A 15,554-nucleotide genomic window follows, 5' to 3' on the forward strand; every position below is an offset into this window, starting at 1 on the left:
GGACAAAAAAAACTTTTACAACATCACATTAAACACTAATTCAAAACATTAATAAATAACAATGTTTAATAAACAGTAAATTCCATCAATTGAGAAGCACTGATTTAATTGGTATCATACTGTAAGACATTAACATAAACTTTGGACAGTAATGAAGAGAGAATTGGTGTGTGTTTAGAGAGAAAGGGAGATACTAGAGGGACAAAAGAGAATGAAAGAGGTTGAGTAAAAGGAAGAGGGAGAAAGAGTCGTGACGAGTAAAACCCAGGAGTTTTCCTGAAGCTATATGCTGGTCTAAAGCTTTTAAATAATTCATGATGGACATGCAGGAAGGAAAAGAAATCTAGGGAGAGAGAAAAAGTGGGAGAAAAATCAGTGTGAGCTATGTGTATCTTAACATAGACACAGGCTCTGTCCAGAAATGCTTTTCAGGCGGTACATGGAGGTAGGAAAGCATCAAGGCCTCTCCGAATGCAATGTTGGGATAACATCCACATCTACTGAGATAAAGGTGGCATAGATCTATTCTTTGCTGCCTATGATATCCCACATTCCTTTGTATGTTGTCCAGTGGTTTGTAGAAAGAGAAAACAGCATTGGATGCAATTGTTAAAAGCAGTAAAGGAGTTTATATATGCAGAAATATCCAATTAGAATTCAGTTTTATGGAGAAAGGACCATTGCCATCTTTAAATATTAACTTTTTTATCTCTAAAGCCCACTCAAATGTGTTTTTCAGTAGATGATTGGAAGTGACTTAGGTTATGGTGTCTTAGAAGGTCTTCATGTTAGTTCTGTCTGTTTAGTCATGGACTGGCTGGGCAGTAAAGCAGTTGCTTTCAGTTTTGAAGAGTTCACACTTAAGATTTTTATTGTGAGGGTTTTTTCTTGTTAGCATGTTTTAAAGGAGAATAGTGATGGGTAGTATAGTAATTAAGGACTGATGACCCAAAAATCTCAAGTTCATGGGGCAATCTGCAGGGTAGCCCAGAGCAAGGCACTTAAACTTAGGTTTTGCCAGGCTTGCAGATGCTAGTAGCTGTACTATAGATCATTGCATATAAAAAGTGTAAGCTAAGAATAACTAAAGTGTACCACACTCTTTGCATGCAGAGGATAAAAACAGAATAACATTTCAAGTCAAGGCCAATCATGTCACACAGCATTACCACATCACTGAATGTGAAATTGAAAAGTTTTCATACTGAAATCATGCATCATTCCAACAATGTTGGACATTGGTACAATGTTCTTAACATCCCCCTCCACATGCATATTTGTATGTTAAATATTGGATTATTTTAGTAATGCAATCAGTTACCAGTAAGCATTTTTATACTTCCACATTTCAATCAATTGCACAGAATTTCTTCCACAATCAGCACAGGACATTAGATGACAAATTCCTCTAGTTCCACAATAATTTTTTTTTAAAGGATCCCATCTGCTGAAGCATCATGGAAGTCATGAAAATACAAGGTATTTTTTCTACAGCTGCACTGTATTGGGAATACCAATAAATTCAAATGATGCTGATTGGCTGTGATTTTCTTGCATCACGCAGCATTTTTAGTTTACTGTAGTCAAAAACCATTGCTTGTCATCGGAACCTTGTTTTGTAGTGCATGGCTATGACATGGAGTTCATGTTACATTTGTTAAGAGAAAACTTCTGCCTGTTTTTATGAGGATTTGCATGTATTATGAAACATCATGCCCTGGAATTTTTTTATTGTTAGCGAGTTTGTCTCTCACTGCCTGAGCCACACACATGCTTGAGCCACACACACAGCTGCTGCGGTGCTTGTGTGGAAGCGTCCCACTACTTTTCGAGTGCTGACACCACTGTCATTCAGACAGTAATTGACATAATGGGATTGTCAAGCTCTACAAAAACACTGCAGTCGGTCATTCTTGTGTGGTAGTACTACGAAGGAACACAGTCCATGCTCTCGTCCTCTTTCACTCTCACTCTTGCTTTCTGGCCCGTTTCCAGCTCAGAATTACTTTATTTACTTTATTTTCCCTAAAGCCTAAAGTTTAGTTAGATAAACCCACACCACTGGGGGTGACGGATATCCCATAAGCCCTTTATAAAACTTTTATTAACATCCAGTCTCATCGGTACAGTCATAATGATTGGTTACTTATCTAATCAAGGCAAAGCATGTCCGCACCTGCCTGTCGAAATGCACTGCTTGCAACCAGATGTTTAGTCTCCACTGAATATTTTAATTAGCTCTTTGTTTCTACTCGCCGGTGGGTTGCACATTGGATACAAAAAAAGTCTTAATTTCACTTCAGTGTTAATTTTTACAGTTGTTTTTGTTTTGGTCCTTTAAATATAGTCAATATTTTGTCATTTCATGTTCAATAATTAAACCCAATATTCAGTCTTTCAAAAAAAAAAAAAAAAAAAAAAAACCTTGTTGTATGAACCCGAGCTCCTAATAATGTAGGCTAATCCTGTGAAACTTTATGCTAGTAATTTGTTGTTCATGTAGACAATACTCTCAATGTTCTCAATGAGTTCCTGACATAATTGGACTGTTTGAAACAATTATATTCATATTGATATTATTTTTTTACTCTTTAAAAACAGGTTAATTGTTAATGTCATGCGGTGTAATTTTTGTTTAGTTTTTTTCAGCAGTATTTATGTCATTGTAATAAAAAAACCTCTTTAACAAACATTTTTATCAGTAATTTTGTAATTAATGGTATTAGCAGTATTTCCTCATCCAAACAAAGAAAGGCATCTTAGTTTAAACTGTCCAATCACATGACCACCTATTTAAATCAGCACAGAAACAGTGTTGCAGAATCCATATGGGCCTACTGATCATTCTCGTTAAAGTAAATGCTACTAAATGGTTTAATTGCATGTACAGTATGTGGGAAGGGTTTTGGCAGTGGAGTGGCTCTGGAGAGCTGTGGAGTACTTATCGCTATGTGGTTATGTAGACATGTTGAATGTGTGACACCCTGTGTTGCTGCTATGAGACGCTGTCATTGTATTCTCAGTGGCCGTTGTGACTCATTCGTCTCGTTCTGTGACTCAGCTCTCATCGCAGATGTCTCCCATTGAAAAACATCTCATGGAGACGGAGGTCAAAGGATGGCTGACGAGACTGTTGACATCACAGGAGGTGTGTCTGTTTTAAGATGGCCCTCGCTCAGGTGGCAAGAATAAAGTGACTGTGTGTGTAGGTGTGTGTATCTGCTTGTGGTAGTACAAAAGCATCTAGATTTGACCGCTGTGATGAACCGTGCAGATTAAAGGGGAGATCAACAGCAGATAATGTCTGGTTCTGTCCGGGAAAAGAAACCCTCTGGCCTCTGTTTTCAAACACACAGTCCCACAGGCCAGAGCAGTCGGATAGTATCCCAAACAGTGCTGCTCTCACACAGATGAGCGAGATGAACCCCCACCGCTTCAGTTCCTGACATAGTACACATGGTCAGATCAAGGTGAACAGCATTGTGCTTTGAGCTGGGTTGCATTAGAATGTCCTTTTCTCTTCCTGTGTGTGTGTGTGTGTGTGTCAGGGTGAAAAATGAAGGTTTGTGTTTGTGGTGTGTAGGGATGGTCTGTTTTATACTTCTGTTCACCTACAATGGATGTTACCTGGCGCTGAGGATAGAAGCAAGACCAAATTAATCTTTTAGATTAATAATAAGTCACAGGACAAAATAAAAAAAAAGATATTGAATGAGTTGACATGACATACAATATATATATATATATATATATATATATATATATATATTGTTTTTGAGATAAGTCTCTTATGCTCACCAATGTTGCAGTTCTCTGTTGTAACTGTTTTTTGTTTGAATATATTTTAAAATGCAATTTATTCATTATTAATTTTCAGCATCATTACTCCAATCTTATTTTATCAGTCACATGATCCTTCAGAAATCATTCTAATATGCTGATTTGTTTCTTAAGAAACATTTCTTATTATTATTAATGTTAAAAAACTGTTGTGGTACTTTATATTTTGTTGTGGAAACCATGATACATTTTTTAGAGATTATTTGAATAGAAAGTTATAAAGAACAGCATTTTTTTAATTATCAAAAAATGAATGCAAAATACAAATAACATTATAAATCAGGGGTCTCCAAACTCGATCCTGGAGGGTCGGTGTCCTGCAGAGTTTAGCTCCAACTTACCTCAAAACACCTGCATGGAAGTTTATCTAATATGCCTAGCAAAACCATGATCAGCTGGATCAGGTGTGTTTGATTAGGGTTGGAGCTGAGCTCTGTAGGACACCTGGAGACCCCTGTTCTAAATGTTACAAATGTTACTGTCACTTTTGATTAATTTAATGCATCCTTGTTGAATAAAAGTACTTGTTTCACCAAAAAATGTATGTCCAAAAATGTAAAATGCAATCTAAAAATGTGAGAAAACTATTTTTTAGATAAGATTTTGTTCCATTGTAAGTAATGAAATAAGTGGCAGAAATCAGTGTTGTTGTCGAGATCTGCTCATTTAAGGCAGAGTCAAGACCAAGTTCAGAAGAGGGTCACGTTTGAGTCGAGTTCAGAGTCCGAGTCCAAGATTACATATAATGGGTATGGTCTAATGGACTCAAGAATATGTGAACTCAGTCTTGACTCGAACTCTACCATCTTCTGGTCTCCGTCTTTACACTGCTTTAATGAGCAGGTCTCAAGTACAGGAACAGCACTCAGAGTTTGTCTATACCCAGTGACTGTGACACTAATTGTCTGTTTGTTTCTTCTTCTCAGGATAGTTGAATACTCCCTTGATCTCCAGAACATCAACTTCTCCGCCATCAGAACAGTGCGTGTACTCAGACCTCTCAAAGCCATCAACAGAGTACCCAGTGAGTAAACACACACACACACATTTCCCCCCAAAAAAGCTGTGATCAAACCTCAGGTGTTAAGCTGATTCATTGTGAGAGGATTTTTCTGGTTGTGTTAATGCTAAGCCTCAAAAGCACCCTCGTGTGTCGGCTCCAAGCCCTGCCCTATCAAACCCATGGTAGAGTACATGTGTAGCTTTGTATTTGGTGTGCAGTTCTTTCAGAACAGCAAAGCTGGAATGAATCAAAGAGGATTTCAGAGCCATTACTTTTCTGCCACCACCATTAGCAAATCCAGATTAATCCCTCCTGTAATTGGGTAGAAAAACAGTTGTCCTTGAACAAACGCCATAATTCATATTCCTCTGTCTCACGTTCATACCCCTCCCAAACATTGTGGCCTTTCTTCAAGCTTCTATAAGAAGCCCAGGATTAATCAATTTTTCAGTGCCCGTGGCAATGGTGTAGCGCATGAAATATGAATGCTAAGTGAATTAGCTTGCATTTGATTTTGCAGCTTGAAGTCTTGATCAAGAGATTTCAAGCAGAAGGTTTCAGGAAATGTTTCTAGAATGTAGGTCTTTATGTCATTTGCATATGGGGAAAAAAACTAATTTTGGAAACAAAAACCCAATGCATACACACTGTTACACTCTCTCCCTCATGCATTTAGGCAAACAGTATCAAATTAACATGTATGTAGCATGTCAAATTGTAGCAAGGTTTTATGCAAGATTTTATTAAAGGGATAGTTCACAAAAACTGAACAAAAACTGACAGAAATATTTAGCAGCACATGTTTTCAACACTGATCATATTAACAAAAGAACATTTATTTGAAATTAAGTATGTCATGATATTACTGCTTTACTGTATTTTTTATCAAATAAATGTGGCCTTTTAAAATAAATAAATAAATACTGAGCCCAAACATTTGAACAGCAATGTGCCTTTTTGTATTTCTGAAAATATTGTCAAAATAATATGAAAATATTTAATTGCCAAGAAATTGTTCTTTGAGAGTTCAGTCTCAAGCACCCTCAAAATATTTATCAAGTAATCATTAAATTTGTTGATCAAAACATGTGGTTACATTGATAAATGACCTCACTAAAGGACTGTCCATAACAAAAAAAGTAATAATAATAAAAAAAAATCTGTTGAAATTGTAATAAAATTAATAGGTAAATTATGGCAGAATTGTCACATTTGGAGAATTGTGTAAAACTGATAAAGATGATAAAGAGACAGAGAGAGAGAGAAGGAAAGAGAGGTTTCCATCTTGATAAAGACATGGAAAATTATGCTGTGAGATCTAGAATAAAATAACATCCCACTTTGAAGATAAGTTCTCATTTGACCTTTGTGTCAGATATTTTAAATCATTCTCTTGACATTCCTTTAATTTCTCTGTAAATGTCCCAAGACACAATTCTGCTTTCATTCCAGAGGTCCAGATATTCACAGCACCAGTCACTTCACCTGTCCACATGACATTTATATATATATATATATATAGTACAGACCAAAAGTTTGGACACATCTTCTCATTCAAAGAGTTTTCTTTATTTTCATGACTATGAAAATTGTAGAGTCACACTGAAGGCATCAAGGGCTATTTGACCAAGAAGGAGAGTGATGGGGTGCTGCGCCAGATGACCTGGCCTCCACAGTCACCGGACCTAAACCCAATCTAGATGGTTTAGGGGTGAGCTGGACCGCAGACAGAAGGCAAAAGGGCCAACAAGTGCTAAGCATCTCTCGGGGAACTCCTTCAAGACTGTTGGAAGACCATTTCAGCTGACTACCTCTTTTTTGTTACGTATATAATTCCATATATAATTCCACATGTGTTAATTCATAGTTTTGATGCCTTCAGTGTGAATCTACAATTTTCATAGTCATGAAAATAAAGAAAACTCTTTGAAAGAGAAGGTGTGTCCAAACTTTTGGTCTGTATATATATATATATATATATATATATATATATATATATATATATATATATTAGCGACCGTTTACGTACCAAGTAGCGGACTTCAAACGCGTCCTGTGTGAAAGCACATCGAGTCCGTGCTGCACCACATACGTAACGCACACAGACTGCATACACACTGCAGATGGATTATGTGTGAAACAGGCGTGAGTCTTGTTGAGGTTTCCATTGGGAAGCTTCTTTTAAAAAAAAGAATCCCTGAAGCAAACCCGGCGGCTTCAGCTGCATCCATGTTAGCACGTCACGTTTGATATGGTAATTTCAAAGTAGGCATACACACAGGTGCGAAGACTCATTCTCACCCCCTACAGTGCAATTCAGCCAGGTATACATCCGCGCTAAAATATCAATAGTCAGATGCAAATATGTCTTGACCCCAAAAAAAATTCTAAAAAAACATTTCTCAGTGGTTTACAGTAGTATCAAATGTACTTAAAAACATACTAAAAGTTTGACTCCAAGAAAGGCCCCGTTTTCAAAATGGCAGCCGCCAGGTCCTTAAAATGACCATTATGCCTTTGTATTCCTCCTAGACCAGAAATATTGGTACCTGATACATGTTTTGGCCATGTAATATTCTAATTAGCATATTTGCATGATAGATAAGTGATTACAAGTCCAATTATATATTTAAGCAGTTGATTACAAGCATATTTATGGGAAAAATATGTACAATTTCCCTTAATTACATGTACATGTAAAAAAAAAAAAAAGAATATCATGGAAAAGTTCTTTATTTTTTTGTAATTTAATTTAAAAAAGCAAACTTTTTTATATTCTAGATTCATTGCACACAAACTGCGTTTTTTGCTTTGTGTTTGAGTTCTGATAGTTACGACTTGCAGATTCAGTATCTCAAAAAATTTGAATATTTTCTCAAAGATCAATCAAAAAAAGATTTACAAAACAGAAATGTTCAAGATCTCCAAAGTAGGTTTAATTATGCACTCGATACTTGGTTGGGGTTCCTTTTGAAATTACTGTCTGTGGCACTTCAGGTGGCTTTGATGGGGCCTTCAGCTCTTCTGTATTGTTTTTCAGATGTTACTTATATTCTTCTTCACAATACCCCATAGATTCTCTGTGAGGTTCAGGTCAGGTGAGTTTGCTCGCCAATCAAGCACAGTAATATCATGGTCAGCAAATCACTTGGAAGTGGTTTTGGCACTGTGGGTAGGTTGTCAGGGTTTTGCACTGTCACTTTGTTTTATGTTTTGTTTCTTGTGCCTAGTGTCAGCACATGGCCTTGTTAATTGTTTTCTCGGCCATGTGCTCCTTTAGCCCCTCCTCCTTGTTTCCTTTTTACCACACCCTCTTGTTAGCCTTGTTAGTCTTATTGTGCTCACCTGGCACTGGTCTGTTTCAGAGTCAGTGGTCAATAAGTGTCTGAGCTCTGCTCTATGGTGCCTTGTGTGGTCTTCTCTATCAGCCTGGTTTTGCTGCCCCCTCTGTTGCCAAGTATTCTGCCAGTTGTTTCCTGAAGCTTTCCCAGTGGCCTCCCCTAGCTGTTCCTGTTTACTGTTTTCCTGTTGTGGTATCTATTGTTCACTTCACTACCCTCTTGTATCAGTCTGTTTTGTCAGTAAAATCTTACAAGGTGAAAGTCATCATAGCTTGCTTAGTATAGACCCAGCTCCCAACCCAACTTTATGGATAGATTAACGGCGATATTTTTTTTATCGCCCGATAAGAGTCTCCCGTTAAAGCAGCACGTTAACAGCGATAACGGCCCACCACTAATATATATATATATATATATATATATATATATATATATATATATATATATATATATATATACAGAGCTGGGTAGATTACTTATGAATTGTAATCAGTTACTGATTACAGATTACATGAAAAGATTTGTAGTCAGTAATATAATCTCTTAGATTACACATTTTTGGTAACGTAATCTGATTACTTTTGGATTACATTTAGATTACATTTTTGCTAACCCTTATTTGATATCCCATATATTCAGTTAGCCTAATCTTGTACTTTTTTGAAAATATATTTAAAAATATATACATTTAATTCACCAAAAAGAGCCACAATAGCTTCTTTTTCAAGTGCAATGTATGGACAGTTAATACTTACAAAATACTAACACTAATGCACTGTTAGTGTTTGCTAGTAACACTGAAAAAAACATCACATCTTATGATTTTAAATCATATTTATTTATAATAAAGTAAATTTAAAAAAACAATATCGAAAAACATGAAATTCACAGCAATATCACTACTAGGTAGAATATTTAATCAAAAAAAAAAACACTAGCAGTGTATTTGACTGTATCAATGAAAAACATCAAACAATAGCTACATTGCAAACATGAATTTTGAAAAAGACTAAACTCACACAGCGATGACATTTCTATCCATCTCAAACCATTTTAAGTGCATAGTAACAATTAGAAAAAGACAAACAATAACAACATTACAAAAATGAATATTAAAGAGGATGAAACTCACAACAATAACATTGCTAATACAGGGCTCGACATTAAGCTTTTACATGAGCTTGTCCTTCGGACAAGTAAATTAATCATTCATTTGTCCGAGTAAAAAAGTTACTTTTTTCTTTGGCACAGATGTAATTTCTTCTGAAGCAGTCTCATCAGTGCTCTATCATGAAAAAGATTTGTAGTCAGTAATATAATCTCTTAGATTACACATTTTTGGTAACGTAATCTGATTACTTTTGGATTACATTTAGATTACATTTTTGCTAACCCTTATTTGATATCCCATATATTCAGTTAGCCTAATCTTGTACTTTTTTGAAAATATATTTAAAAATATATACATTTAATTCACCAAAAAGAGCCACAATAGCTTCTTTTTCAAGTGCAATGTATGGACAGTTAATACTTACAAAATACTAACACTAATGCACTGTTAGTGTTTGCTAGTAACACTGAAAAAAACATCACATCTTATGATTTTAAATCATATTTATTTATAATAAAGTAAATTAAAAAAAACAATATCGAAAAACATGAAATTCACAGCAATATCACTACTAGGTAGAATATTTAATCAAAAAAAAAAAACACTAGCAGTGTATTTGACTGTATCAATGAAAAACATCAAACAATAGCTACATTGCAAACATGAATTTTGAAAAAGACTAAACTCACACAGCGATGACATTTCTATCCATCTCAAACCATTTTAAGTGCATAGTAACAATTAGAAAAAGACAAACAATAACAACATTACAAAAATGAATATTAAAGAGGATGAAACTCACAACAATAACATTGCTAATACAGGGCTCGACATTAAGCTTTTACATGAGCTTGTCCTTCGGACAAGTAAATTAATCATTCATTTGTCCGAGTAAAAAAGTTACTTTTTTCTTTGGCACAGATGTAATTTCTTCTGAAGCAGTCTCATCAGTGCTCTATCAGATATTACTTTAATCAGTATATTTTTTATATTTGCCTTAAATTGATTGCTGTTACACTTTTTAACTTTATAAAGGAAATATTTTCCTAAACTGATTAAATGTAGATGTCTACATTTACGTTGAATTCTTACATGTGATCAATGCATTAAATTAGAATAATAAGACATTATGGTTGATATTATTAAAATGAAATCAGTATCAACAAACTCCATCAGTCCAAATGCATAAATAATGTTATTAGATTAACGTTTTACTTTTTTGACATACAAAATATGAAATGTTGGAAAAATGCAATGATACTTTTAAATATGAAATTAAATCACCAGGAGGTGGTGACAAGTCACTGTCTTAATGAGTGAATCACTGATTCAACCGATTCGTTCAAACGGCTGATTCATTCAACAAATGAAGCAAGTAACCGTTTTTATAAATGGCTCACTGAATCATTGACTCGTTTAAAAATGAATCATTTAGTAATGAAACACTGTTGTGATCTGCTCGGAGATGCGCGACTGTTCTGCTGTGACTTTGCTTAGAACTATTTTTGTTTAAAATGAAGCAAAAATTATCCGTAATGTGTATAAAATGTAAGTCAGTTAACATACTTGTTTATTTAACTGAATATGTATAAAATCAATATCACATTTGCAATCAAGCTGAAAGTCGGGAAAACATCACTCCTGGTTGCACATATTAACGTTATACAGAATATTTATATTTTTTCTACCGCATATGTTTGTTTCTTTGTGTGTGCTGTTGTGTTGATTTCTCCACGAGGCTGCACGAGCCACAACTGACGGCATCTTGATAGGCTACTGTCCGTTATTAGTCACCATGTACACTGAAATCAGAATCATTCTCGCCAAATTGTGCTGCCCTAGTTATTGTTTGTTATTAAATTTTTTATCAGGTTACTTGTCCTGTATGGCAAGTAAAATTCTCTTTTACTTGCCCCTTCACAAAATCCACTTGTCCCGGACAAGCATTAGTGGAGAGCAGGGGCGAAAGTACCATTTTTCAGAAAAACATCATTTTAAAAGATAATGTTGTAGACAGAGATATATTTCTGCTGTGGTCAGTAACTCATAAGTGTGGTCTATCAATACCAGGTGGTATTTTGTAGAAATGTAGAAAGGCTTCAGTATAATTTCAATTTGAACATAAGTTGCACATTGTTACTTTTGACCCCATTGGTTGGGACGAAAGTAACACACAGGTGGGTTAAAAGTAACACAACAATATAAGCTAGATTTATTTTCTGTTACTCTTATTTTTATTAAGTATACCTGACTATGAACTTGTTAATATGTAACTGCAAACATATTCTGTCTTTTATTTTTGTAAAAAAAAATTATTAAATTACATATTTATATTTTTATTTTAAATTTAAGTTTCATCAAATGTCTCAAAACCCGACTGTACAAACTTTATTTTTTTATTTTTATTTTTTTATTTCAGTGTATTTTTATAAAACATTTTTTCAACAGAATGAACAATATAATAATTAAATTACATTGGCATTATATACATTCTAAACATAATCTAACAGTAGGCCTATTCATGTTTCCATCCAGCTGTTTTTATGCATAAATTAAAAATGTGCATTAAAACATCTGGAAACACTGCAAATGCATAGCTGGAGGTGTAAAAGCTAAAGTATGGCTAAAACCTAAATATAACTAAGGTAAATGCGAGGTAGGAGCTGCCCAGATGTTCCTCTATGTCCAGAAACGCTCTCTCATAAACATCTGGATAAAACCAGACCACTGTTTGTCTTTCTGACCCTCACTCAGACATATTCTTTAGGTATAATATGACATAAACATTTTAATAAATGATGCAAGAGACAGAAATTCACAGAATAGCATGTGCCGGAACAAAATAAATACTTCTTGTCACTGTAGCGGGACAAAAGTAACAACTGTTACTTTCGTCCCGACAGAAACTCCTGGCATTTAAACCTGATTTACTTTTATACTAAAAAACTTTGATAATACAAACTTTAGGATGTGTTAAAGCACTAAATAACCTGTAGATTGATCATTACTGTGACACATGAAACAAAAAAAACAACACAACTAATGAAAAAAAATTACCGCTTCAATAATTTACTTTTTGTACTCGAAAACAGTTTTACCGACCTAACTGCAGGAAATGATGAGGAAATCACGTGTACGGTGTACATTTTAGGACATCCTCAGACCTCAGTCATCAAATGAAAAGGCGTCATGCCTCAGACTAAAAGGCTTCAGTCATCGGACAAAACGGCATCGCGCCTCTGACTGAAAAGCTTCAGGTCTCAGGAAAAACGACGTCAGGTGTCAGGTCTCATACAATAAACATTAGGTATCAGACTAAACGGACTCAGAAAAAAAGTCATCAGAAAAAACGGACTCAGAAAAAAAGTCATCAGAAAAAACGGACTCAGGCAAAAAGTCATCAGACAAAATGGACTCAGAAAAAAAGTCATCAGACGAAACGGACTCAGGTGGAATATAGCGTTGCCCCGCCCCATGTGACGTCACACGCACGCCGTTCACAGGAAGTGGTATATCATGGTTGATAGATGGCAAAAGGAGGTAAGCAGCGTTTGATATTTCATATTTTAACAGTTTTATTCAAATGTTACACTAATTAAGTTATATAGGGAAGAGAACATGCTTTTCGAGAGTCTTGTGTGCACGTTTAGAAAGTTAGTTAGCCATATTGCAACTAGCGAGCTTTATTTTGGCCAAGTAGTAAACGAAACAAAAAACAAATGGTCGATATAGTTAAATCATGGTATCCACAGATTAACATGATTTAGCTACTAACCATAGTTTAACCATGGTGTTTGTAGTAAAACTGTGGTTATACAAATGGTACGTTAATCATTACACTAAAAAAAGTTACTACACATTTATTATAATAAAACCACAATGCATTATATATAGAAAAACTTTGTTGTTTCATCTCATAAATAATCATAACAATTGTACGTATAAAACTTACTTATTTGTGGATGTAACTTTTATGAGTATGATTATGTATAACACGCAATATACACCATGCTAAATCCACATGATTTATAATGGTTTATAAGTCTTATATCTTGACATTATTTATTTAAAATATATACAGTATCTTACTATCTTATTGATATTACAATAAATATAGTTAAAATCAAAAGTATTACATATTACACATTCATCTGATCAGATTTTTGATATGATGGCTGTTTAATGAAAAATAATATTTTTATTTTCATTATTATTGTTGTATTTATTTATAATGGAATTTGCCTGCTTTGAGTAAAGTAACAAAACAACAATGCCAAGATATGAGACTTGTATTATATATAAGGGAAACATTCTGTTGTAAGTTAAGTGGATGCATTATATTCATTGCGTATTATAAATCATAATCTTAATTGCTATAATCACAAATAAGTAAATTATACTTACATTATAACACATTAAAACTGTTATGATTACTCATGAGATGATATGACATATTACAAAGTTTTTTTTCTAATACATTATTCATAAATTATAAGAGTATTCTTATGGCATTATAATGAGTTTTAAATACGGGCTTCATAGGAAGTGTTACCGTTAAGTTTAATCGATAATGTACTTCTTCACTGATGTTATACAATATCCTTGTACAAATGAAAAAAAAAAATGTTAACAGCATCTAATGCTTTTATCTTGCAGTGAAACGCATCTAAGAAGATGAATAAAATCAAGTTAGCCACAGAGATGGCATCATCCAAGAGCACAGGCATGTATTTTTCCTTTCTGCATTGGTAAGAACACTATTAACTCAAAGAAAGTATATGTAAGCATTTAAACATCATAGACTAATAATGAACAAGAGTGCAGATTAAGTAACAAATATATAAATGAAAACCACCCAAGATCAGTAAACGATCTTTAACTATTACTTTGTCGTTTTATATTAAGGGAGTTCATCCAGAGGCAGTGAGTGAACTGTGTGTCCTGAAACCAGAATCAGTTGGGAAGAATGGAATCAATTCTACCCCATAAAAGGCTTACACGGGTAATTCACAACTCTGTTTGTTTGTCTGTGTGCACACAGCTATATCTTAATGTCTTCACGACTCATCATTTGTGTTCATTTCTTTAGGTCCCCTTCCAGATGCTGATGTCTTGGCTTCTGGTGCAAAACTAATTCAGATTAATCCCAAGCCTTTGCTGCCACACATACTTGAGGGCATGTCAAAAGTAGAGTTGTACCTCTTGGCAGTCCACTTTCATACCAATGTCCCCCTATAGCTGCAGGTGTTCCTGATGTTAATTTTCCCCCACTACATGTGCTTGGTTTTCAGTTTGGCTGTCATTTTAAAATAGTCCAGACGGACGAGTGCATGATCCATCTGAAACATTCCAGTTTGGACTAGTGGAGGTAAAAAGCACCTCTGCTGAAAACATTGCTCAGGCTCCATTTATGAAAATTCAAAGAGGACTAGCCAAACTTAAAGCGACCCATAAGTAGTACTGGCAGGTACAAGGTCAGACTGCAGACACTGGTCTACTCTGGTGTGACTTTGTGACTGAGACAAAATCAGATTTCATAATACAGATGATCTGGCGAGATGATGCCTTCATAGCATCAATGAAAGTACTATTATAACGTTTACCTGGATGTGTATCAGTGGTATGAATGGACAAATTCTGTTCATATTATAGTATGAACCTAAGATTTATTTTTTACATTCATAGTAAATATATACTTTATGTAGTTGAGTAGTATGTAGCATATTTTGTAGTAGATCTTTTGTAACATATTAGATACATAACAAATTATAACAATAAATATATATTGTACTTGCTATTAATCAGAAATATGTACATACCGAGGTGAATACTTTGTTTTGTATTAAATCTTCTGTAATGTATATGATATGCATATTCTTTTACTAGTTGTGTATATTAACATTTGATACATTGTATGATATAACAAATAAGATTTTTTCATGAGTTAATATAAAAATACTTTTAATTTCATTGTCTGTCAAATTATTTTCAGGGACATTTTATTTAAATAATTTCATTATACAAAATATAAAATTTTACATTACAATAAAAAAAAAGTAAAAACATTTAATGATGGTAGGTATTAAAGGTATGCACTGCAACTAACTGAAAAGGTAAAAAAAAAAATTAAATAAAAAACTACTATAAAATGTTAACACTGTAACACTACTATTGTAATAATCACAGTCATTCTTAAAAATCTAATATACTAATATACATTCACTGCTCAAGAAACATTGGTCCCTGATAATAAACCATA

The 15,554-nt window shown here is 34.2% G+C and overlaps 1 protein-coding gene across 2 annotated transcripts in view; it reads left to right on the forward strand.

Moving 5' to 3' along the window:
* LOC132149096 (voltage-dependent T-type calcium channel subunit alpha-1I-like) overlaps window positions 1-15,554 on the forward strand; it is a 119,381-nt gene that overhangs the window by 16,071 nt on the left and 87,756 nt on the right. For both annotated transcript variants that reach the window (XM_059558039.1, XM_059558038.1), the window contains exon 3: window positions 4,767-4,864. In XM_059558039.1, coding sequence (XP_059414022.1) covers window positions 4,767-4,864 — 98 coding nt within the window. The remainder of the gene's footprint in view (window positions 1-4,766; window positions 4,865-15,554) is intronic.

This window comes from Carassius carassius, chromosome 9, assembly GCF_963082965.1.
Source record: "Carassius carassius chromosome 9, fCarCar2.1, whole genome shotgun sequence".
NCBI lineage: Eukaryota > Metazoa > Chordata > Actinopteri > Cypriniformes > Cyprinidae > Carassius > Carassius carassius.